The following is a 27,812-nucleotide window of genomic DNA, read 5'->3' on the forward strand; positions in this document are numbered from 1 at the left end:
AAATGCAAAGCATTTAAAATGATGTGAAAATGGGGCAGACGTTCAAGGAATTCAGTAAATATATGTAATTCTAATGGAGGGAAAGAAACATGAAGAACAAGAAATGAGTGCCAAAGGGAGGAAATATTTATGAAGAAGGAGGACAGAAAAGAGGAAGTAAAAATATAAGGGAGTAGGAGACAAAATCAACAAAGGAATGAAAGAGAGGCTGAGCAATAAGAAACAGCATGGGAAATAGAGTGATAGAGGTGGGGTGTGTTCTTTATAGAAGTTTGCAATATTAACAGTTTTTAATGTGAAGCCTGGGTTTTTAATGTGGAAAGTTTGGCCTTGAGGAGTAGCATATCAGCTACAACAGGGTGATGAAAAACGGATCAGTTGGATGCAAGAGGGCTAAATTTTGGTGTGGTTCTCCCATCAGTCCACATATAACTTTGAGATAAGAGCTGTGGAAATACAGGAATAAAACAGATGGCATTTGTTACAGGTTTCCCTCAACTCCTGTACAAGTGCAGCAGTTATTTATTCACCATAGTCTTCAATCATTTTAAAAATTAGACTTTTCTATTAAGTGTACAAAACAAAACATGCTTATTTAGTCAGAAACAGGACATCGTGATAGACCACTGAGTTTGAAGAGGTACATGCACATCCAAAATCAGTGCTGGAAATGTAATTTACAACACAGATCTCCATAGTCATACTCTATAATTTATAGATCGCCATTCCTTATTCCCAATGGAAATATGAAAAATAAAAAAATGATAATGGAGTAGGGGAGTTGATAATTCTATCACATTGAACTCCTGTGGGTAATTTGTTTAGATATTTACCTCAGTATCTTTAGTTTTGGTCCACAGAACAGTTTTAAGTTTTGATTACATGAACCAGTTAATTCAGCAGAAATCTTTGTATTTTAGAATCACAGGAGTGTACATTATGCCAAAATTTAACCCACACATTAAATACTTCAAGTAATGAATAAATTAAGTGTTTCATTTAGTTATGAAAATATATTATTGCATTTGAATTCTTATAAGATGCTGTTTAAATTACCCAATATTAAAAGTCAAAATGAAAAATTTGAGAACAAAGTTAAGATATTTTCTAACCACTTTAAAATAATGTTTAGGTGTAACGTTGTGGCAGAGGGAGTGAACAATACCTTGACATATGTAGCACACAACAGTTAAATATATGCAGTGGCAAGTGCAATTCTCTATGTTCAAATTTAAACTGTTTATTGGAAAAACGACATAACCTGTGAATGGAATTATACATTTACAATGTACACAGTATTTGCATTCTTGATTTACTGAGGAATGTGATGTCTGCAGCCCATGCAGAGATGTTTTTAACTTGTTAATCTATCTGCAAAATAAAATACACTTTAGCACTATTTAATGGTTGTTATACAGGACATGAGAGCAGCTCCCAAACCAGATGGAGTCATTTAATTATTTGTGGACAGTCGCTCCAAGCTTTAGCTTTTCTCTTGGCAAGAGCTAACCAGGCAGGCTCCACTGATACTGGTGCAGCATCAGGAGTTGAGAATCTCTTCGGCAATTCCTTTACTGGTGGAATTGGAGCTAGTGAATCACAAATTTCAACTATGTAAAGAGAATTTAGAAAGAAAATACCAAAAATAAATGTATTGAAGAGTAAGATACAAGATAAATGCATCACAATTTACTATAAGAAAAGTTTACTGGAAAGAAATTAATTTTACAAATGTTATTCAGTGACCTTTCATTTATCTCCATCTTGTCCAGATTTATTTTAAATATTCCAGGATGACTGTTTAAAACAAGAATTGCTAAGAGAGATTAATATTCCCACTCAAGCCAACAAAAGGAGCACATGATTTTTTTTTTCTTACTGGCACTTTTAACAGTAAAAGATAGGACTGGTTCATAAATCCTAAATTGGGCCAAGACAGATTTTGAAGCCATTAGACTGGAAATTGTAAAAGTTGAATGGAACAGGCTCTTTTCAGATAAAGAGACATCTGGAAAGTGGGGGACTTTTGAAAGTGATAGCAGGAGAGTTGAAGCTCAGTGTGTTCCATTTAAAATTAAGGGAAAGGCTGGCAAAATTAGGGGGACTGATGAAGGATATGGAAGTAAGGAAAAGCAAGGATGTGTATACATACCAGATTCGGACAGCTGGGATCAAAGGAACCCCTCATGTAAAAGTACACTTAAAAAGGGAAATCAGGTGGACAAAAAGTGATGAGATGGCTCTGGCAGATAAGGTGAAGAAAAATCCCAAGAGATTCTACAACTATATTAAGATCAAAAATGTAATTAGGGAGTGAATGGTTAAGCATTAATGTGGTATGTGGACCCAAGGGTGATGGGCAACATTTTCAATAAATATTTCTCAGCTGTATTTACCATGGAGAAGGCCATGGAAGCCAAAGAATTAAGGGAAATGAATAGTGGTGAAAAACACAAAAGTCTAGATCCTGTGATTGTAATAAAAACAAAAAAATGCTGGAGGAATTATTATGTGAAGCTGGGGAAAAGGTTTCAGGTTCCTTGCAGAGATATTTCCATTATCTTTTGCCATGGGTGAGGTATCAGAAGAATGGAAGGTGATTCATATTGTGCCTACATTTAAGAAAGGCAGCAAGGACAGGCTCGGGATCTACAGACCGGTGACATCAATGGTAAAAACACAGATATGCTGGAGGAACTCCGCGTCTTGCAGCATCCATAGGAGGTAAAGATATATAATCAATGTTTCTGATTTGAGCCTTACCTCAAGGTACGAATGAAAACCAAACCTGCATGAATAAAAGGGCTGGGAAGAAAGGGCAGTGGGGGTGGGGGGTGGGGGGGTGTTAGAATTGGGCAGCAGATAAAAGGTGTTTTATGGGTAGGACATGAGGAAAAAGCTGAGAATTGATCAGGGGAGGGATGGCTCTAAGTGCTGAGCTAGAAAGGAGACGGGAAAGGAAAGAAAGCAGGAGAAATGGATTGGGGAAAGGGGGGGCTAAAGGAAATCAGAGGTTGATGTTAATGCCATCTGGTTGAAGGGTGCCTTGATGGAATTATGAGATCATATTCTTCCAATTCACAGGTGGTCTCAGTCTGGCAGTGCATGAGACCATGGAATGGGGTGAGTTATTGAAATGGGTTGCCACTGGGAGATCCCTGCTATTGTGGTGGACAAAGCTAAGGTGGTGAACAAAGCGATCTCCCAGTCTGCGTCCAGTGTCTCCGATGTAGAGAAGACCACAACAGGAGCACTGGATGTAGTAGATGACCCCTGCAGCTTCACAAGTGAAGTGTTGTTTCACTTGGAAGGACTGCTTGGGGCCCTGAATGGTGGTGAAGGAGGTGTGGGCACAATTGTAGCATTTCATACAGTCAGAGATGCCATGGGAAGGGAGGAATGGACAAGGGAGTCACAGAGGGAGCAAAGCCTGCAGAAGGTAGAGAAGGTGGTGGCGAAAATGGTGAAGGATAATATGTTGGATGCAGTGGCTAGTGGGGTGGTAGGAGAGAACAAGGGGAATCCCGTCCTTGTCACGCTGAGGACGCTGAGGGTTAATGGAGGATATGCAGGTGAGGACCCAGTTGATTGTATAGGGGAAGCCACTTCTTTGAAGAAGGCCATCTCGAATGGAAGACCTTGTCCTGGGAGCAGATATGATGGGAGATGGAGAAAGGAACAGAATTTTTACAGGGGACACAGCATTAAGAGGTGTAGTCGAGACAACTGTGGGAATTGATAGGTTTGTCGGAAATGTCTGTCTCTTGAGATGGAGACAGAAGGATGGAGAAAGGGAAGAGTGTTGCTAGAGATGTAGCATGAATTTGAGGCCAGGATGGAAGTTGGCTGCAAAGTAGATAAAGTAGACAAGCTCATCATGGGGGAATTAGGCAGCACCAAGGTCGTCAATGCAGCAGAGGAAGAGTTGAGCCTTATTGCATGGATTGCTCCATGCGGCCAACAAAAATACAGGCATAGCTGGAACCCATGTGGGCAAGATACCTGCATGGGCCCCAGCTATGCCTGCCTTTTTGTTGATTACATAAAGTAATCCATGCTATAAGCCTCTACATTCTGAAAGACAGGATCTACCAGCTCTTGGAAAGACGAGACAAGATTGGATTCAGGAACATAAATGTATCTCACAAAATTGAGGTTTTTTTTTAAGAGGATTGACAAGGGCGGAGTGTTTGGTGGGTATTGTCTATATCAACCTTAGCAAGGTCCTGCATGGTAGGCTAGATCCAATGGGATCCAGATCAAGTTGATTGGTTACAAAATTGGCTTGGTAGTGAGTGGCTTTACAGAATGGAGGCCTATGACCAGTAGAACGCTGCAGAATCAATGAATGGACCACTGTTGTTTGCCATCTACTGTAAATGATTTGGCTACAATTAAGTGAATTATGAAGGATATCTGAAATTAAAACAGGATCTAGATCAACTGGGGAAATGTATGAATGAATGACAGATGGTCCTTAACTCTGACAAGCACGATGTATTCCATTTTGACCAGTTAATTCAAGGCAAAATGTACACAGTACGGTGTTGGGGAATCTATCAGGGAGACCTAATGATACACGTATATAGTTCCTTGATTGTGGTGGCACAGAGTGGTGAAGAAGATATTTCACACTCTTGCCTTCATCAGTCAGCACAATGAGTACAGGACTTAGGACATCATTTAGGGTGAGGCATTATGTACAACACACAAAGAACATGATGGAAGAACTTAGTCCAGTTCCATAGAAAACTGCTATGGTGACCAGAAGAGTGCAATGAGGGGAAGAGCTGCTTTTTTTGTACTGTGAGCAGATTCTTTCAATGAGAACTCACATGAAATGGTAGCCCTAATCCTTTGCCTGCAGTCTCTCACACACAGGTTGTTGTGTGTGTTCCGCAGTGAGTGGAGTTCTGCAAGGATCTGTTCTGGGAACCGTGCTCTTTGTGATCTTTATAAATGACCTAGATCAGTGGTCTTCAAACTTTTCCTTTCTATTCACATACCACCTTCAGTAATCCCTATGCCATAGGTGATGTGTGATTAGTAAAGGATTACTGAAAGTGGTATGTGAGTGGAAAGAAAAAGTTTGAAAACCACTGTTTTAATCATACCCAACTGACTCATTATGTACACGATTTCATAACTCCCAAGGAATTGGGCCAATGACATTTTTTCTTATCCCACACTTTATTGGAATGTGGGAAGAAACCTATGCGGTTACAGGGAGAATAGAAACTCCTTACAGACAGTGCCATATTTTAAACCGGGTTGCTGGTTTTGTACTAACTATGTCACCCAACAAGTGTCCTCCCAATCTAGTTCCATCTGCCCTTCATCTCTTTTTTTAAAGACATACAGCATGGTAAGAGGCCATTTTGGCCTACAAGACTGTGCCACCCAATTAACCTACAATCCCTGGTACATTTCAAACAGTGGGAGGAAACTGGAGCCCCCAATGAAAACCCACACAAGTAATGGGAGAACTCCCCAATGGTTCCCATTATCACCTTCCTTGTCAGCACTGGTTCTCTTTGTGGTGGTCTTGGTCATTGCCCTCCAGTTGCTGTCTTCACCTTCATCCTGCCTCTCCCCACCTGGCTCCATTTGCTCTTTATCTTCTTCCACTGATAACTCACCTGTGCTGACTCTGCCCTTTCCCTTCTGCTACTTGGCTACATCTGCCTGTCCTTCTTCACCTACCTTTTGGTCCACCAATAACTTTCTGGCTCCTATCTCATCCCTACCCCTCTCCCCAACCTCTTATGCTGCAAGTCTCAACCTGAAAAGTCAACATTTCTTTTTCCCTCACATATTTACACCACCTGCTGAGTTCCTCCAGCAATTTGATCTTTGCTCCAGATTACACCATAATTGTGTCCCCTCTGTCAAGATGGTTTGGTACAGTTGAGTGGTTTGCTTGGCCTTTCAGAGGACAGTTGCTGATTCACATAAATAATTCCTACCCCAAAAACATTACATCCTGAGGATTTTAAGGGATGTTGCTCTTAACTAAAGGCTAATAAAACAACAACCACCCTGAAAATGAAACCTGTGACCAGTCCAGGCTGTGACTTGACATTCTCACAGAAACTGAGGAGAAAAACTTTTAGCAGTACAATGTGTATCAGGATTCAACTTTCCAAAATATCTGCAAAGCAGCAGAATTAATTAATGATGAAAATAAAAATGTTTCTGAAATATATTCTTTCTTGGATAAGGAATGCATCAATTACCTGTGACAGAATTTGGAAGTGTCGCAGATTTTTTCAGATGTTCACGGCGTTCCAGCTTTGATACAATATTGATCCCGATTTTCTTTTCTTCATCCTGAGTAGATTTATTCAGTGAATTTGTATAATGGTTGTCTGTTTTGACGTCTGTAGAGCTGGAGACTGTTACCTGTATTGGCAAGTTGTAAAAAGAAATGTTTCATCTGTCTTAACTTTTTGTTGACCCTGGTTCTGACAAAAATAACATTAGATATTTTACTCAGAAATTGCAATTGAGGAAAGGCCTCAATTTTAGGATTATCTCTGGAGATAATCCATTTGGAACATCTTCACCGCTGCTTGCTCTTCCTCCACCAACTGACCCATTCTCTGCATGAACCTCGCATATGAAATGAAGAATGAACATATTCTTTTTTACCCAAATTTAATTAGTCTTGAATTAATCCAATAGCTTTTACCCTCATCTTTACATTTGAAAATGTTCAGAGTAAATCGGGAAAAGATAGTAATTTATAGAAGCTGTAAGGCAATGTTGACCAGAGAATCCATTCTATTTTTGTAATATTCTGGAAGTAATAAACATTAGCTTTCTTCATGAACAATTGCCCTTTATACAAGTAAAATGTATACAATCTCCAGTTCAAAATTAAGTAATTTAAAATAGCAATTGTCAAAACTGTTTTTCAAACCACAATTTTGTTAAAAAGGAAATCAGAACATTTTCTATACTTGTTTGTCAAAAGTTTCCCTCTGATTGAGAGCTGAATATCTTACAATCACTCATTATTCTCATCCACAGATTAACAACCACATTCTATTCACAAAAGAAAACAAGTTACAGTGACAGTTCCACTAGAGAAATTCTTCCCTGCTTTTCACCTACAGTAAAAGGTCATATAAGCATAGCCATATAACCATTTACTGCACAGAAATAGGCCAGTTTCTCAACCAACCTTACAGAAGGTATCAAATGCCCTGCTGAAATCCATATACACTACTTCTGCACTTCCTTCATCAATGTGTCTAGTCACATCCTCAAAAAAATCAATCAGGCTCGTAAGGCAGGACCTGCCCTTGACAAACCCATGCTCATTATTTCTAATTATACCTCTCCAAATGTTCATAAATCCTGCCTCTGAGGATTTTCTCCATCAATTTACCAATCACTGAAGTAAGATTCACTGGTCTATAATTGCCTGGGCTATCTCTACTCCCTTTTTTGAATAAACGAACAATATCCGCAACCCTCCAATCCTCCAGAACCTCTCCCATCCCCATTCATGATTCAAAGATCATCGACAGAGGCTCAGCAATATCCTCCCTCACCTCCCACAGTAGCCTGGGGAACATCTCATTCGGTCCCGGCAACTTATCCAACTTGATGCTTTCCAAAAGCTCCAGCACATTCTCTCTCTTAATATCTACCTGCTCAATTCCTTCAGCCTGCTGCGTCATCACTACAATCATATAACCATTTACTGCACGTAAACAGGCCAGTTTGGCCCTTCTAGTCCATGCCGAACAATTTCTCCCACCGCGTCCCACTGGCCTGCATTCGGCCAATAACCCTCCATACCTCTCATGTCCATATACCTATCCAACTTTTCCTTAAATATTAACATCGATCTCACTTCTACCACTTCTGTCGGAAGTTCATTCCACACCCCCACTACCCTCTGTGTGAAGAAATTCCCCTAAACTTTTCCCCTTTTACTCTTAATCCATGCCCTCATGTTTGAATCTCCCTCAAAAGCTTATCCATATTGACTCTATCTGTCCCTCTTATAATTTTGAATACCTCTATCAAATCACCCCTCAATCATCTATGCTTCAGGGAATAATGTCCCAGCCTGCTCAACCTTTCCCTGTAACTCAAACCCTGAAACCCCGGCAACATTCTCAGAAACCTCCTCTGCACTCTCTCTATTCTGTTTATCTCCTTCCTGTAATTCAGCGATCAAAACCTCACACAGTATTCCAAATTTGGCTTCACCAGTGTCTTATACAACTTCAACATAACATCCCAACTCTTGTATTCAATACTCTGATTTATGAAAGCCAACTTTCAGGGAATTATGTACCATGACTCCTAAATCCCTTTGTTCCACTGCACTCCTCAATTGTCTACCATTTAACATGTATGTCCTAATTTGATTAGTCCTACCAAAATGTATCACCTCACATTTATCCGTATTAAATTCCATCTGTCATCTTCCAGCCCACTCTTCTAACTGTCCAATATCACCAGTAAGCTTTGATAATCTTCCTCACTGTCCACAACACCACCAACCTTTGTATCATCTGAAAATTTACTAATCCAATTTGCCACCCTATCATCTAGATCGTTAATATAAGTGACAAACAGCAGTGGACCCAGTACCGATCCATGAGGCACTCCATTCATCACCGGCCTCCAATTTGACACACAATTTTCCACCACTACTCTCTGGCATCTCCCATCCAACCACTGTTGAATCCATTTCACTATTTCATCATTAATACCTAATGCTTCCACCTTCCTTACTATGGATAACTTTATCAAAAGCCTTACTAAAGTCCAAATAGATAACATCCACCACCTTCCCCTCATCAACCTTTTCAGTAACCTCCTCAAAAAAACTCTATAAGATTTGTTAGACTTGATCTACCACATACAAAACCATCCTGACTACTCTGGATCAATCCCTGTCTTTCCAAATAGTTGTATATACCATCTTTAAGAACACTTTCCATTAATTTACCCACCACTGATGTCAGACATAAAGGCCTATAATTACCGGGTTTACTTTTGGATCTTTTTTGAACAGCAGAACAACATGAGCCACCCTCCAGTCCTCTGGCACTTCCCCCATGGCCTGTGACATTATAAATATTTCTGTCAATGCCTCCACTATTTGTTCACTAACCTCCCTCAGGGTTCTAGGAAATATTTTGTCAGGATTTATCCACCTTGATCTTTTTAAATATAGCCAACACACCTCCTCATTAATTTTTATATTATCCACGAGCTCCCTACCATATTTCTTCACTTCATCTGGCTCAATATTCTTTTCCTTAGTGAAAACTGAAGAAAAAAAATCATTTAAATTTTCAACCATCTCCTCTGGCTTCTCACCTTCAACGGGTCCAATTTTATCCCTCACTTTTCTTTTACTTTTAATGTACCTATAGAAACCTTTTGGACTTATTTTTACTTTTCCTGTCAAAGTAGCTTCATATTTCCTTTTAGCATTTCTAATTTCCTTCTTAAGATTTTTTTACACACTCCTTATATTTCTCAAGCAGTTTATCCATTCCCTGCTGTTTATATCTGTTGTACATGACCCTCTTTCTCTGAACCAAGTTCCCAATATCTTTTGAAAACCAAGGCTCCCTACAGTTTCTAACCTTTCCTTTAATCCTCATGGGGACATACCAACTCTGTGCTGTCAGAACTTCTCCTTTGAATATTCTCCATTTATCTGCTACATTCTTCCCTGAAAATATCATCCCAATCCACAACCTCCAAATCTTTTCTCATCCCTTCAAAATTTGCTTTCTTCCAATCAAGAATCTCAACTTTTGGTCCACCTCTATTCTTTTCCATTACTAGACTAAAACTAATAGTATTGTGATCACTAGACCCAAAATGTTCCCTAACATGAACCTCTATCACCTGATCTATCTTGTTCCCTAATAGGAGATCCAATACTGCCCCCTCTCAAGTCAGTTCTTCTACATGCTGATTAAGAAAACTTTCCTGACCACACTTTACAAACTCTAACCCATGGATATGCCACTATCTCCCATAACAGCTTTAAATCTATTTTTCCTAATTACCTTTGACAACTCAGCTTGCTTACCAGCATAGGTTCTTATTTTAAAACTATAGATCATAAAATCATCCAAAGACATCATAGTATGATATTCTATCTGATCACTCTTTCACAGAGGTTGAATACCACAAGGTTATTAATTACCAATCTCACCATGCATTGCTAGTTCTGGATTGAAAGGGAAGTTAATATGGACTAAATAGTTTGAGTTTTTCTCTAAGGAGGCAGTTACAAAAATATATATTTCATATTTGTCAATGTCCACGTTGAGCTGTAGAATGTTTAAGCCGCATCGATAACACTATATAATGTACTGGTAATCAATACTGATGATTGTAGTGATTCACTTCCCTGATACAAAGTGAATCAAGAACAACATTTGCAAACATGATTAGAATATGGTCAAATTTATTAACTTTTCTGGATGAACAAACTACAAACCTAACTTGGGTATACTTAATATACTTAATATTCCATATTTCCCAAACAACAGTGAGTGTTTCGGTCGAGAAATGATATTACCAATACAATCGAAGTTTGAAATATTGCTTATGGATAAGGGAAAGAAAGGGTTTGTTTCTGAAATGTATTCAATGTTACAGTCAAAAATGAAGAAGGTAGGTGTACTGAGAATAAGAGATAAATGGGAACAGGAGTTATCTACTTCTATATCTGAGGAAGAATGGTCTGACTTATGTTTGCATAGTGTTACAAAATTAGTTAATGTGTGTTTTATAGTTTTGTCTATAATTTTTTACATCAGTTATATTTAACTCCTGAAAAGTTAAAGAGGTATGGTTTTAGAGATGCTGATCTGTGTTTTTGGTGTGGAGATCAGGTAGGTACTTTTGTTCATTCTGTGTGGAATTGAACAACGGTTAAACCCTTTTGGGAAAAGATTATAAAATTTTTGCGAGATTTATTTCAAATAGATTTGCATGTGGATCCATAGTTGTGTTTATTAGGATATATGAATCCATTAACAGCGCGTTTGGATAAATCTTGGATTGCATTTATTCGGTTGAGTTTGGCAGTAGCTAGGAAGTGTATAGCAGTAACTTGGAAAAATGATGCAGAGTTGAGTATACAGAGGTGGCATAATGAAATTCAATCATGTTTATGCTTAGAGAAAATTACATATAATTTGAGAAATAATTATTCTTGTTTTGAAAAAAATATGGACTCCATATTTGAAATGTATGAATTTAGACATGTAAATATTTTTAAAACATTTTTGTATGTTAATATACAATTATAATCTTAATACAGTATAACCAAGTTTTACCATCTTCCACCAGACTTGATATGCAGTCCCTTTAATTTAATTAGTCAAATTTTAAACCATAAAATAGAAAGAGGAGCATACATTTTCTTTCGTTAGTTTTTCAGCCATTTTGGCTTCTCTGGCTTGCCTTCTCTCCTCTCGGCTCGCTTGCTGTTCACGAAACCCTCTCTGCTTCTGCATTGCCAGTGTAATCCAGAGTGGTTGGGCAGATTCAACTTTGTCCACAAGCCTTGAACTGTCTAGGGAATGTCTGCTCTGGAGAATTGGCTTTTCTGCAAACACATTAATAAAGGAAAAGTAGCTTGATTAAAAATGATAATGAATGGACAGATATTTTAACCCAAATGATAACTTAACCCAGTTTATGCCTTGTGCTAAGAGATTAGTGAAACCTTGATCAGAACAGTAAAATCAAGTATTCCTTGCTCAAAATGTTGACTCTAGATTTTTTGCCACATAAATGCAGACATTGAGATCTTGATAATTAAATAATGTAAGTCAATTAATTGATCAAAGAAAAGTGTGAGATAAATATTCAATATACAAGGTAAATATCAATGATAATATCTACTAGGATATTATATGTATAAAGTAGATCTCAGGACAAAATTGCTGTTTCCCCTCTGCCCTGCCTAAGAAAGCACAACCTACAGGGAAACTCAGCAACCAGATTGTAGACTCCACTCTCTTTCTAACCATCATAAAATGGAACTATAGAGCTGTTTTGTGGTTATTGTTCTTTTCCATTGATCTTTCCTTACTTTCCCCTCAGAAAAAAAAGTGTCTGGTAACACCCTACATGAGGGATTAAGCTACTATTCCCACCTGACCAGATGCATTGCACTATAGACATTACCCAGCAAATGTGAAGATACTGTGTTTAAATTAAAATTACATAATGCTGAATGACGTTTAAATAATATCTTTCTAACCAAATTCAACACAAGATAATAGAAGACATCTGACTTTTAAGATTAAAATATTAATAATGATCATATTATTATTATTTCTGTTGCACATTTTGTCAATGGTATCAAACCTGTTGACTGACTCATTGGGTTGAATGAAATTATTTTGGCTGGAGTTGTCAGTTTTCAGCCAGTCAGTCACTACAGATGTATTGAAACATTAAAGTTCAGGAATATACTGATTGATTTGGAAGGCGGAATCCAGCAGTCATTCCAGAGACAAGACCCAGGTTTGTTGGTGAATCCTATTCAGACCTGGCTCAGGATCCAATACCTCAATGCTCACAGTACATAATGTAGAGTTCCAAATAGGAAATAAAGTAGGTTTCATTTTTGGATCATACTTTGGTTTAATGTTTTCATATTTTATACATTTTTTAAAGAAGGCAAAATTCTGCTTCCAGTGTTGCCAGCTACCTGGATATTTCAGAGATGTGCCTCATTTGCTCTCTTGAACTTATTGATGAACTCTAGCAAGTAAATAGCCAATGAGTGAGGTTATCTGCAAACAGCACAAAGGCGCGTGTCAGTTCAAGGCAGCAAGCTCAGTCCAGCTTGATCTGATCAAACGGAATCATAGCAACTGGTAGGCCAATGGGAACCATCATGTGCAAATCAACCATCCTGAAAGAGTTTTGCATCTTCAACCCCCTTCCCCCCTTTGGCATGAAACCTCACAGATTAAGGTTGTTCAAATGCTCTGAAAACTGTGGGTACTGAGTGGTTAACCAGTGAAGTAGATTGTTGGTGGCAGAGTGGCTGGATCCAAATACAGCATGGCTTGAAGGAGGAGGAAATGGAAGCCAAAGTCAAAAGAGCAAGAGCAGGAGAAGTTCATCATTATCCTCAGAATTGCATTTCTGAACCTTGCAAGTCAAAAAATAAAAATAAAGCTTTATTATTTATTTTCCTTTTTAGGAATCTTTATAATTAAGAATTCTGATTACCATTTATACCTATCTTGGTGTTTCTGCAAGAAATATCAAACTGCATTAGGTACTCAGTTCCAGGAAAGAGCTTTTTACCCCAGTCACCAATAGAAAGCTTGGCTCAATCACCAGCTCAAATGGAGAAAGAATAAACTGAATTCAATACTTGAAAGATATTTAGATAAATTTATAGGTAGACAGAAGAAACAGTAATACTAATTGTGATAACATTCTTTACTGTTTCCATGGAACCTATATGAATGGATGAAATTTGGGTCTAAGCATAAAATTTACAATGCAAACATGAATGTCAGTGCATGTTTCAACTATAACTCATTATTAAAAATTGTTCTTGTTGCCTATTTACAATTAATGAAAACAAAAACATGGAAATTAATTACTGCTTCTTATAAAACTGCCAACATAGTCATGTGATTAGTGTAGATGACAGTGGAATATTGGAAATAATATACAAAACAAATTTTTACTTTTTTTCTGATATAATTGAATGATTATATAAATTTCAACCACCAGTTTTTTCTAAAAGTGTATTCAATATACCAGTTTTTCAGCAGATGATGAATTCATTATTATTTGGATAGGGGCTATTGAATTTTATAAATACTTGACCCTTTTCTTTAGGGATGGTTTTAAATCCAGGCTGGAATGTACTGGGCCAATTATGTCTAAACCCATATTTAGAGTCCGATTAAGTCTAAAATCAAAACACTGAAAATGCTTAAGATCTGAATTTTAACAAAGAATCAGTGCAGAGAGAAACAGAATTGTCCTTTCATCTGAACTAGATTGTGTTAAAGATAAATATAAAGTTGTAGAGAGAAGGATGGAGATGGTGAAAACAAGAGGGAAAGTCTATGATAGGGTCAGGACCAGGTGAAATTGAGTGGTAAAATTAGTTGGAAGAGTTTGGATAATGGAGAGTGAATAACACTGAAATGTTGAGTGTTTCCAGCACTTTCTGTTTAATTTCCAGTATGGTTATTCAGTTTTCCCAATGAATTGGTTAGGATCATCTCTTTATGATTATTGTTTAAAATTTATTTGAATTTTTAAAAATCTGAACTTTTGCATTTAGAATTGGGTTTGGGTTGGGGAGAAGAAGAATTCATCCCAGTCTGTTTCTGATAGAATCCTGCTCTGTTGGAGCTGTCATATTTTGTGGATCTCCTTATATTGGAGTCTCATGTGTCCCCTAAAGAAAATGCAAAACATCATGTGGACTATTTCAAATAAATAAGCCAGTACCTAAAATCAAACTACCTGCTGTGCTCAAATTGATAACTATTTCTTAATAATATGATTAATTTTGACAACACAGGCCTGGATAGAGTGACATGGAGAGAATGTTTCCCTTTGGTGTGAGAGTGTGGAACCAGAGGGCACAGACTTGGAATGCAAAAATGTCACTTTAAAACAGAGGGGAGGAGGAGGAATTTCTTTACCCAGAGGGTGGTGAATTTGTGGAATTTGTTGCTGTGGATGGCTCTGCAGGCCAAAATGTTTGGGGATATTTAAGGCAGAGGTAGGGAAGGGAATCAAAGGTTACAGCAAAAAGGTAGGAGAATGGGCTGTGGTGAAATGGCATGGCTCTCTGAATGGGTTGAATGGTCTAATTCCGTTTCTATATCTTATGGTCTTATATTTGTCCCTCTATCTTCTACCAATTGTTTGAAAGTCTATTATAAAGCATTTATCTCTTTTTTATTTCTAAGCTCTACCAGTATGGCCACATTTGAAGAGCCTCCTGGCATACCAATATTCCTCATTGTAGTCATGGATTCTTTGATTGAATCTGCATTCCCACATCCTCTTTTGTGTATCCCCATGATACCTAAAGATCCTGGAATATTGAGATGGCAATCCTGCCAATCTTTCAACTAATATTTCTTTGATACAATGATAGCAACATTATTAGATCACCTCCACATATCATATTTCTCATGCTGAAATAAATGCAATCCAACCTTGCATTCTTCCCTATGGCGTTATTGTCACTGTATGTTCTACCTACCAGATTGACTTTGTTTTTCATCTACATTTTTCTTTTCCTCAACCTTACTTCACTCATACTCTTTGTCTCATTTCTCTGCCAAATTAGCTGAAACTTTCCACAACTGAGCAAGTAATCCACCGAACTCACTTCTCCTCTTATCACCTGAAAAATGTTGCCACCATTGTCGCTCAGGTGTAATCCATTTGAATTGTACATGGCCCACCTCCTACCTTCCTCAGCAACAATCTCAGTGACCCAGATATCTAATGCCCTCACTCCTCCACCATCCCTTAAATATTCATTTTCCATATTACCATATTATGTAGTGGGTTTAGACCATGTTTAAAAAGCACCTTAATTCTCTTGTAATCTAGTTTCAAATCGCTCTAATAAATCGCTCTAATAATAACCCCACACAATCTGTAGTCTTCTTACCTTTGCGTCATGAGAAGATTTGTGTATGGCCCCTTAATTTGTTTTTTTTTAAAGTTCATCAGGGTTCTGTGAATTGTTTAAGTTGTTGTACAGTATTTTATTTCTATCAGCCTATCATACATTACATAATCCTGGGTGCATGAATATAATGTTCACTAGAACAGGGACACAAAATAAAGAAAACACAAAAATTTAATCCCAGTATATTATTGATAGAATGCTACCACTTTTTTGGGATTGTGAATTGGTGCCCCATCTGTTCTCAAAATAAAATGCAAACAATCATGTGGGTCTCTTTCAAATAAATCAGCCACCACTTAAAATCAATCCACCCACTGTGAACAAACTGATAACTGTTTCTTAATAATATCACTAATTTTGAAAACAGAGGACTACCTTGGTTGTGTGGTGTTTTGAGGTAGTTGGGGAGCTAGTGGAGGTCAGAAAATATGTTTTATAAATGTGAGTTTTCAATTTTTTTTTCTACATTTCAATGCTCTGAGGAATTGAAAAGCAGAACCCTTGTGAAGAAGCAGAAAATCCTACTATTATTAATAGAGCATGATGGAATCAAAATAGTTGCAAAGAATTCACACTTTGCCTACCTTTCTTAATGGAGTCAGGTTTTCTTTCTGCCCGCTCCCTCCATGGAAGGTTGATGGATGGGAAAAGAGATTTTTTATCTTTTGTTTCTTCTTCATTCTTTAATCTGCATGTTTGCATTGAGGTGCCATTCTTCTCATCTTCTTTCCTCACATCTGAATCAAGTGAAGTCTTTGTGTTTTTGTGATCTGCAATGTTAATAAAGTTTGTCTTGTTTAAGGTAATGTGAGGGGATGGAGGTGCAGTGAACTGTGAAGGCTTGGGTGCTAAAGCTGGTTTCTGAGATGTTTGTGGTCTTGATGAAAGTTTTTGATTTGAAAGTGCAGCAAGTTTATTTTTAATATGTTTTGCGACATCAACACTACTTAGATGTGTAATTCCAGGCTGTGAAACGTCTGAAATACTACTTAAGCTGTCTTTCAAAGTGTTATTATTCATATTATTCTTGGTACAAGAGCTTTGCTTACCCGAAACAGTGCAAGATTCACCTTCTTTCTCTTTTGCAGCTAGAAAGGCTGGAATACCTTCCATACTGTCTCCAGCACTGTATCTCTTCTTCCTTTTTTGTTCTCCTTGCTGCTCGTAGTGGAACCGTAGAGAATAGTGAGTCCTCCGTAACTTTATGCCAAATGGTGATGTATCCATCGTCCCCTCAGTTTGTGAAGTTTCATTTGGAGCTGCTTGATTTCCAAGTGGAAGCTGGGCTTGTGGCAGTGAATGTTCTTTCCTTGGTGTTGCAGGAAGACTTGGAACTAAAAATGATGGAAGATCTTTGGCAAATTTGCAGCCTTCAGCAGCATCTGGCCTCCTAATATTGTGGTTTTCCGTGTGTGAACCACCTTCAGTTGCATCCTGTACAATGCTTCCAGATGTCAAAGAACTACTAGGTTCAGAAGGTGCCACTGTGGAATTAGCCATAGGCACATTTTTATACGGCATATTTTGCTTCTCTTTTTCGTGAGAGATGTTTACTTTATCACCGTCATTGACCTTATTGCTATCCGCCCATTTCTGCCATGCGGGGGTGATGGAAAATTTTGCATTAGCAGACAGCGTTTTTCTCAAGCTGCCATGCAAACTGGAAACTTTGCAGGCCGTCCAATCATCACTAAGTCTGCTATGAACCCGTCTTTCCCTTTCTTGCAATTTTTCATTAGAAGTTTTAAGAATTTTTGCCCTAATGGCAGCCCACTCAGTTAAAGCTCTTGACTGGTCAAGTGATTGTCCTAGATTGAATTTTGACTTTCCAGCTCTACCTCTCACATCAGGACTAGGCTTGTTTGCACTTTCAATCAATGGTAAATCTGGTGTTTTTATCTCTTCTGAAATACCAAGCAAAGACTTGCAGGCTGTATCTTTAATCTCTTTCAGATCAACAGCAGTACCACAAAGCTGAGCTCCAGTGACCAATATGGCTGTATGGGGAACATAACTTGAAGAGGAGAGACCTTTACTTGACTTTGGAGAAGATTGTAAAACATTTGTATCATAAGAAGGCACAGTTTCTCTTGGATGGGTCACAGGAGTCAGATTAACTTTTGGAAAAATAATTTGCTTCTCTCCTGAAGCAACTTGGAATGAAAATGGCTGTGACATAGTTTGTCTTTGATCCAGATCTTTCCATCTAAGTTCCTCTCTACGTTGGTCCTCTTCCAGTGCTTCAAGAAATTGTTGCTCTTCTTGATTGAACACTTTACCATTCTTTTGCTTCTCTTCATCTTCCATTTGTAGATTCTGAAAATTGTGCTGCTTTTGCAATTTTTGCTGTTTGTGCATTTCTAAATCTTTTCTTTGTATTTCTTCATTCCATTGTTTGCTTTCAGCATCATTATAATGTAGTTTTTCTTTCTCCTGATTTTCATTTATCTCCTTTGGCTCCAAACATTTTTCTTCTTCATTCTCCTTTTTAAATTCCACTGTCTCATTATATTTATTTTCTAGTTTCCTCTTTTGTTTCTCTTCTTCATAAAGTGTCTGTTCTTCCTTATGGATTTTTTCCTCCTTTACTTCAATGCATTGCTGCTCTTGCTTGCTTAAATTTTGCTCCTCTACTTCTCTTTGTCTTTGCTTTTCCTCCCGCACTTTTTGCTCTTCTTCTCTTTGTCTTTGCTCTTCCTCCCGCACTTTTTGCTCTTCTTCTCTTTGTCTTTGCTCTTCCTCCCGCACTTTTTGTTTCTCTAGTTCTTTTTGTCTTCGCTCTTCCTCCCGCACTTTTTGTTTCTCTAGTTCTTTTTGTCTTTGCTCTTCCTCTCGCACTTTTTGCTCCTCTTCTCTTCGTCTTTGCTCTTCCTCCCACACTTTTTGCTCCGCTTCTCTTTGTCTTTGCTCTTCCTCCCGCACTTTTTGCTCCATCTCTCGTAGCTTTTGTTCCTCTACTTCTTTTTGTCTCTCTTCCTCTTCTTTTTGTTTCAGCTCTTCCACTCTTAACTTTTGCTCATCATCTCCTCTTCGTTTCTGCCCCTCCTCTTGCAGTTTTTGTTCCTCTTCTTCTCGTTGTTTCAGCTCCTCCTTTCTCACCTTTTTCTCCGCTTCTTCTCTTTCTCTTTGCTTTTCCTCTTGCACTTTTTGCTCTTCTACTTCTTGATTTCTTTGTCCTTGCTCTTGTATTCTTTGTGCTTCTTGCCTTTGTTCATTTTCCTGTTTCTTTTGTTCTGTGAATTCATATTGGGTTTCATCTTTTTTCTGCCCTTTATGTTTCTTTCCTTCATCTCTACAACTTTGTTCCTGGCCCTTATGTCCTTTTTCTTCCTTCTGTTTTCCTTCTACAGTTTTATAATGCTTTTGTCCATTCTCCACATGAGTTTGCACCCTCTTTTCAAGCTCATATTCAAACTCATGGACAATCACATTCTGCATTTCCTGCAAGATGCAAAGGTTTTAATTATTTGCAAAGTCTTCCATAAACCATCCTCAAATCTCACATCTAATCCAACCCCACCTCCCACTCTGTTTGTGGATGAAATATTTGTACTCCACTGGTAAGAATGATAATTTAATAATGTATTAATCTATTTATAGGTTTTAGGTGCATGCCTTGAATAAATCAGTTCACCCTAGCTGTAGTATATGTCAAGGGCTTGTATATGTTTGTTACAAATCCTTATGTTTTATACCCTCAAAAGAAACATAACTGTTTATAAGTAGCCTTGTAACCTTTGCAATCAGAATATGAAGTAATAATTCCAAGTTTTCAGCTGCATATCTGGGCTAATTATTGGTTATAAATACAATTAATTCTGGACAATTTTGAATACACCCTTATTTTGGAATAATTGGAATGTGAAGTATATTATTTAGACATACAGCATCGTAACAGGCCCTTCTGGCCCACAAACTGTGTCTCCCAATCACACCAATTAACCTGTAAACCCCGTATGTTGTTAGAAGGTGAGAGGAAACCGGAGCACCTGGAGGAAATCCACGCAGACACTGGGAGAATGTACAAACCCCTTACAGATTCAAATCCGGGTCGCTGGTACTGTAATAATGTGCTATTCACAATGCTAATTGTACGGTTAATTGGACAGTTGATGAATGATATGGAACCAGGATCCCAAAGTTACAAATATATAATACCGTGAAATTGCTGTGTCAGAAAATTTAAAAAGTACAGTTGTTTTTTGGTTTTATAAATAAAAGTATGAAGCAAATAAGTTAAAAGATATAGATAAATTCATAGAAAATTTTGCCTGGTTCTTAGATGCTGCAGATTTGTGCAAACTATTATAGGACATTCATTAAAGCAAAAGAGCAGATGGAGTATAGAAGTTCACCAGCAAAGTGCAACTTTAGTTATGAACACAGAACTAGAAAGCTAAGTGTCAGATTATTTTGGAATAGACCATATGCTAGCATAGCGGCTAAAGGCCTATATAATAGAATTGGAACCATTAGTTTTTTTTTAATTTAAATAAATCAGGAACAAAAACTGGTGAATTGGAATTTTGGACAAACCTAATGTCCCTTAGGCAATTTTCCACCCATTATATAGCTAATGTGTGCATGATGGTTCACCACCTAAAATGGTACATGCAAGTTAATACAAGGAAAATTGGTGCCCCTGCTCAATAAATTAATAAGAAAAAAAGCACATGGGCAAACTAGGATAAGTTTGTATGGTACATTAGTATGGTAAGGGTGTAATATTCTATGCTTCAACAGTAAGTGAATGATTTAAAACATACTGTGTGTTTGAAGACAATTGGTTGTAATTGGGTGGCACGGGCTCATGGGCCAAAAGAGCCTGTTACTGTGCTGTGTATAAATTTAAATTTATTTATATTGTTATTCAATAAAATAAAGAATAACTTAATAGTTCAAACAATGATTAACTTAAATTAAATTTTAAATTTTGACATACAGCACGGTAACAGACCCTTTCAGCTCACAAACACATGCTGCCCAATACCCCCAATTGACCTACCACCCCAGTACGTTTTGAAAGGTGGGAGAAAACACACCCAGACATGGGGAAAACGTACAAACTCCTTACGTACAACTTGGGATTCGAACCCAAGTCCCCGATTGCAGGCACTGTAACAACGTTGTGCTAACCATGCCTCCCAATAATTTTCAACAATGGTTTAGTCATTTTAAACCATATTATAATTTCATGATCGGAAAATAATTATAGAATAAAAATAATGATTTTTTTCCATGGTTTCTTAACAGTAGTTATCATGTAATATTGTGACTGAAAATTATCCAGACTTTAAATGCAACAATGTACAACTTTTTTTAATCAAATTTTTTAGCAATACAATTACCAGTGCCAGTCTGCCATGCTTCTTTGATACTCTTTGATTCCGTGGCTTGACAGAAAGTTTATGCCTAGCTGCAGTATTGTCGAGGCGACCCATTGACTGTGGGACAGCATCAAGATTGATTGATTCAATGGTTCCACCAGAACCTGTGTAAACCAGGGTGCTGCTGGGCCATGCAGGTCGAGCTTGTGGGACCTATAGGATAACAGTTGTATTCATATGAATATAGGTGCATCTTGCAACAAACAATTGGTGATTTATAAACTAAATTAACTCAAGAAATCATAATTTATGTTTTTTTAGAAATTTACTTAACTTGGAATTCAATCTAAAATGCAGTGGATACAGGGAAACTGGAACATACAGATTACTTCTGATGAAGGTTTAGGCCCAAAATATTACCCTAATCCTTCTCCCTCCACAAATGTTCAGATTGACTTGCAGAGCATTTCTAGCATTTGTTTCTTGTGCTTAAATATTGGTGCTAGCTTAAAAAATAATTTATATTATGTCCAACTGGAATATTATACAGCAGAATATACAAACAGAACAGATTTATGACAATTTTATACCAACAATTTTTTTAACATTTTTATTTTCTAGCTTAGAAGATAATAAATACAGTATCTAGATTAATCATTTTTTAGCCATATTTAAGTAAATTACCTGTTCTCCAGATTCACTGCCTGTTTCATTTAAACTTGGGCTTAGCCTGTTGAACAAGTCATGAGACTGGAGAAGGAAAAATGAAAGTAAAGGATGGATTAACACTGTAAATATTTGTAAAAGTGACAATATGAAATGTAAAAATGGAAAACAAGGAGGAAATCCACTTAATTTTTACAAAACATTGTGAACACCCCCCCCCCCCCACCCCACATACTGCATGTAAACTGTTCTCCCTTCTGCCATCTAGCAGGAGGCACTGTAGCACTTGCGCCCTTACATCCAGAGTGGGAAACAGCTTTTCCCCCCAAGCCATCAGGCTCCTGAACTCCCAGTACAATGTGGCTAGTGAACTGTAGACTTCAAGTGAATATAACTTAGTACCTTAATATTTTAATGTGTTAACTACTTTCCTAACATATATCCATGTAAATATGCTCTGTAGTCCTGGAGAAACGCTATCTCATCCTACCATGCGAGCATGATATGAATGATAAATAAAGTTGACTTGATGACTTAAATGTCAAGGCATAACAAAGATATTTGATATAAATTTCTGTTTCATCTCTTTTTTTTAAACTTTATTTATTCGTTCAAAAAACAAATAATATATGACATATACAGCAATTAAACATGATTTCATCTCTAACATAGTATGGCAATAATTAATTTTCACATCTCACTATTATGTGGACAAAAATCTCTCAATAGAGAATAATCAGAATTCATTCAAAATAGATATAATTAATTCCTCCGGGTTAATTAGCATAATATTTAAGCTAATACTTCCAGTATTTGTGGAAAGCATTTGATATGAAGTTGTTCACTAATGCTAGGTGGTTTGGTTGTTCAATTTTTCTTCTTTTGAAAATATTTATATATTTTAACACTGAATGTTGAATGTTAAATTTTAAAAGTGATATTTTGCAGACAAACTTGCTAAATGAGTGGTCATGCTCAAAGTAGAATTTGGAATATTTTTCAGACACTAGCAAGTTGTTATCAGTGTTTTGATATCTTTGGTCTTATTGCAAAGAAAAAATAAAATATACTACATGTTTAATTAGGAGCAGAAGCTCTCTGGATGGTCACCACTTTCTCTTACCATGATAGGCCACATTAATTTGATTAAAATTAATATTTTAGCAAAATTTTTGTATTTATTTCAATTATTACCAATTTTTCTTTCTAAGTCTTTGATGCATTGGAATTATCTATTATGTCATATATATGGCAAGGAAAGAAACCAAGAATAAATAGAAGTTATCTTTAGAACAAAAGAAATGACATAAGGAATATGTTATTGCTCTTCCAGTTTGATAATAGAGATGACTGCACCAATTGGATGGAAAACTTAGAATGCTTCCTTATGTGTGGTATTGGGCTCACCTCTACCTCTCTCTATTCCAAAATTAACAAAGAATTCAATAAGGAGACAAAGATTGAAGATTTGGAATCAATTTAGGAATTTGTTTTGGAATTATGGGATTTAAATTTACTAGTCCTATTCTACTCAATCTTTTATTCCAACCTGCTGTTTTAGATGCAAAGTATGAAGAATGGAATTGTCTAGGAATTAAAACTTTTAACTATCTTTTTATGCAACAAAATTCTGCATATTTACAACAATTGATGAAATTTAATCTGCCAAACAGACCCTTTTTTAGATACAATCAAATTAGACATTTTATTCATTCTAAACTTTCAGTATTTCCATATCTTCTGGATGAACTTTTTGTATTATAATTTGTATATAAAGGTATGATATCTGCCTTATATTATAAAATATTGATTTTAACAACAATCTCTTTAATTAGGATCAAAACTGAATGGGAAAATAATCTTAATATGTCTATTTCAAAAAAAGATTGCATATCAATTTTGGCTCTTATCCACTAGGCACAGTTTGATTCAATTTAAAGTGGTGCATAGAGTACATTTTTCTAAATTTAAGCTTGCTTGAATCTATCCAGATGTCAACTCATTGTGTGACAAATGTAAAAGATTTGAAGCCTCTTTGATACATATAGTTTTATCCCAATTTAGCAGAATATTAGACAGCTATTTTCAGAACATTTTTGGCTTTTTTTTTGGATATATCTAGAATGCAATGTTTGGCTTCTCCAGTGATGTAAATTTATATTTAATGTCTAACCAAAAACAGGTCTTAGCATTTTCTACGTTACTGGCGAGAAGAGGAATATTGCCGAAATGGAAAGATAACTTTCCACCACCCACAGACAATGGTTACTAGATATGCCCTTTCTAAGTTTGGAAAAAAAAATCAGACATAATGTTAGGAAGATTGAGATTTATTTTGTTAAGATTCAGGGTCCAATTATAGCTTAATTTCATAATTGGAATAATCAAGGTGTGGGGATGCAGTAAATGGGCATGTTTTGTCGGATCTCTGGAGGCCATTGTTCAATTTCAAGTCTGCTTGAATACTAGTTTCAACCTTGGTTGGTGGATGGGGTTAGATCTCTATAATCAACCTTTTTTTTCTTTTCTTTTTTACTATTTGCTGTATGTTTAGCTTGGAATATGATATGATACCAATCCAAATGTATATTATATTTAATTTATATTAAGTTATAATGTATGGTTTTATGATAAAAATCAATAAAATAATTTTAGAAGAAAGCAATAAATGTTCTACATTAGTCAATGACTGCAGGCAATGCAACAAAATTTTAACTAATGGTAAAGAAGTTAATTTTCTAAAATTCATGCAACATTTGTTTTCGAAATTTATTTATAGTATCTCCATACATTCATTTCAAATTGACTTAGTATAATATTACATCATAGATACTAAATAATTTTCAAATTTTCACCCCCCCCCCCACCTCCCCTAACCCCTTAGGAAACCACCTTGTGGTGGTTAATTCCCAAAAACCCAAATGGGTGTGGTATAAACCACAAGTGGCATATGACTTTCGGGAGCAGAAGTACCACCCCCTCCCCCCCCCCACCCCAAGCAGACAAAATACATGTATAAATCGAAAAATCATCATTTCTTATATCCATAAAACCCCGGTCCATCAATTTAACCAATCTTATTCATAAACTCTTTTTTTGAAAATCCAAACTTGATATTAAATTTTGCGCCCTTTCCACCCTCCCAACACTGAGTTAAACATTGTTTACAATCAATAAAAGTTTTTTTTTAAATTTTTTTTTCAAGTCTTCCTGAATTTCATCCACTGAATTAAAACTCCTCTGAACATCCCAGTTCAACACCGAATCTTCCATTCTTCTCAGTCTCAAGTTGAATTTGTAGCTTACTTTCAAAAAAAGTTTTTTTCAAATCTTTTAAAATTTTCTTGAACATAATTCCTTCGGTCTTGATCTTCTAAAGCATCAATGTTATTCATAAGTTCTTTCTTCTGTGTTTCCCAATTTAATACCAAATTTTCCACTTTGTCAATCTTCTCAATGTTAAGTTGAAATTATTGTTTATTTTCAAGAAAAACTTATTCAAAATTTTTAACTCTTCTTGGACATTGCTCCTTCGACTTTAATTTTATAAATCATCAATCTTGTTCATAGTTTCTTTCTACTGAATTTCCAAATTTAATAATAGTTTCCGTTTTTTCCAATTTTCTCAATATTAAACTGATCTTGTTGTTTAGTTTAAAAAAACCTTTTCAAAACTATTAAAATCTGTTTGCAATGTATGCATACTCACAGATAATAAATTCACTCTTCCAATATTCCATCCAAAAAAAATCACTGATAAACCTTATTGCAGGTCAAGGAGTTCCATATATATGTTTATCTTCAGAAAATATTTCAAATATTTCAAATCAACATTCGTCGCCATCTTTCAAAAAGGAGTCTGAAATCAACTTTAATAAGTTCTGTTCTTGAGAAAATTCCAGCACCAACTCCGGCTCTGTCTGGGCAAATAGGTCAAATTTCTTCCAAAGTCAAAGAATGTAATTTTGTTCTGTATTTATAGATAATAAATTCATCCTTCCGATATTCCATCCAAAAAAAATCACTAATAAACTTTAATGTTATCTGGATTTTTAAAACTCACGGGCAACCAATGCCAATTACTGCAATTTATCTTCATAAAACATTTCAAATCAATATTCATCACCATCTTTCAGAGGGGTGTCCAAGACCAGCTTATCCGACAGTCCAATTAATGAGCTCCGTTCTTAAGAAAATTCCAGCCTCGACTCCGTGGTTCTGTCTGGGCAAGTAGGCCGAGTTTCTTCCAAAGTCGGAGAGTGTAGTTTTGTTCTGTATTTGAAATCTATTTTCCTTAATCTTTGTTGCCATTTTAAACATCTTTCAGAGGGGTGTCCAAGGCCAGCTTATCCGACAGTCCAATAAATGAGCTCCGTTCTTAAGAAAATTCCAGCCTTGACTCCGTGGTTCTGTCTGGGCAAGTAGGCCGAGTTTCTTCCAAAGTCGGAGAATGTAGTTTTGTTCTGTATTTGAACTCTATTTTCCTTAATCTTTGTTGCCATTTTAAACTAAAATCAATTGATAAACAAAACAAAGACTTTTAACAGAAAAGAAATATTCTTAAAACGGGCATTTATATAACTGCCTGGGGGAGACCGGGAATGCACGTCCGCTCCCTACGCCATCTTGCCACGTCCCCCAAATTCATGCAACATTTGTGATCATTCAAGAACATTTTCATTATTCATTGCAAGAGACTTTGAAAAGACAATGGTCAATTATTAAATTGCTAAAAGAGGTTTTTTTTTCATGGTGGAGACCAAACAGATTGTAGATGCCAGAATCTATAACAAAAAACACAATGCTCTTATGAACTTAGCAGGTCAATCGGCATTTGTGGGCAAAAGGTGTCAGTCAATGTTTTGCGTTGAGACCCTGCATCTGGAAAGATTGTTGATATTTAGCAATATGGGGGGGGGGGGAGGGGGAGGATAAGTGATAAGTGAAACCAAATGAGGATTCTAGTCTACGAGGTGTCTAGTTTGCAGACCACTAATACTTTATCCACAGAAGCCGTCGCAACATGTCACTTTAGCTCTCCTTCCCACTCTCGCACTGTCATGCCATGCCTGTCCTTGGCTTTCTATTGCTATGGAGAAGCCAAACACAAATTGGAAAACATCTCATATTCCAATTGGGTAATCTACCACCCAATGGCACTCCATATTCCAACCTCTAGTGCTCTCCTTCCACAACACCTGATTTCATCTGCCCAATAGCCTCTTCACATCTGGTTCTACCTCTCACCGACCGGCCTCTATTCCCACACCCCTTCACCCCCCCCCCCCCCCCACCCCAATTCATATTGCTGTATACTGGCAAATTTTTCTGTTCTCTCTCAGTCTTGATGCACTTAGTCTTTTCTGTCTAATGTACTCTCAGCCACTTCTCGATAATAGGTGGAGGGAACAACTTCAATGGAAGCAGAATTCAGTCAACCCAAAACATTGACTTGCACCTAACATTCCACATGGATCTTGCTCAACTTGCTGAGCTCTTCCTGTGTACTATTTTTGTTTTCTCTCCATGAAAATGCTCTGCAGCTATGTGAATTGTTACATTATTTTTTTCTATACTACTTGTACTCCAATAGACAGGTCAAAGCTATTTCTTATTCAGAAAGTATCCTCTCAAATATGTAGGGCTTTATTTCTGAATCTCTTCAAAGCTGCTGGTGTTCTTTGCTGACATTTCAGCTTTTACAAACATTAAAATCATACTTGGTCATTACTAATTGATTCAGAGGTCTCCACCAAGGAGAAAGAGTTCATCTAATTTTTGGTAATCATTTAACTTAAAAGAAAGTATGGCGAGTGTTTGACATCTCCATCATCTCCATGTTGTTGTGAAAATGAACCTATAACTATAACCTAAAAGAATTTTTTGGATGACAAGGAGACATCCTTGAATCCTTGGACAATCTTGAATATATTGCTCAGATTTTGTACAATGTGTGTTGATGAAATCCAGAGAAAATTAATCTTTTACCTTGAGTCCTGAACCAGGTAATTGGATTTCTTGTTGCGTATGTTCATCCAAAAGATTTCTGGAAAGCCCATCAACTTCTGAATTGGCTCTGGTATTTTCCATTTTCTTCACTGTTAGAGTGTACAGTGGTT

The 27,812-nt window shown here is 36.8% G+C and overlaps 1 protein-coding gene across 1 annotated transcript; it reads right to left on the reverse strand.

The window, feature by feature from the left end:
- Nucleotides 1-941: 941 nt before the first annotated feature.
- On the reverse strand, nt 942-27,812 carry cracd (capping protein inhibiting regulator of actin dynamics). Its single transcript, XM_069924617.1, has 6 exons — nt 27,682-27,812; nt 21,049-21,240; nt 16,285-19,141; nt 11,415-11,605; nt 6,237-6,402; nt 942-1,610 (listed from the first exon to the last, which is right to left on the reverse strand). The coding sequence occupies exons 1-6, from the start codon at nt 27,781-27,783 to the stop codon at nt 1,450-1,452; spliced, it is 3,669 nt and encodes a 1,222-aa protein (XP_069780718.1). The 5' UTR covers nt 27,784-27,812; the 3' UTR covers nt 942-1,449.

The sequence above is a fragment of the Narcine bancroftii genome, chromosome 3, assembly GCF_036971445.1.
Source record: "Narcine bancroftii isolate sNarBan1 chromosome 3, sNarBan1.hap1, whole genome shotgun sequence".
NCBI lineage: Eukaryota > Metazoa > Chordata > Chondrichthyes > Torpediniformes > Narcinidae > Narcine > Narcine bancroftii.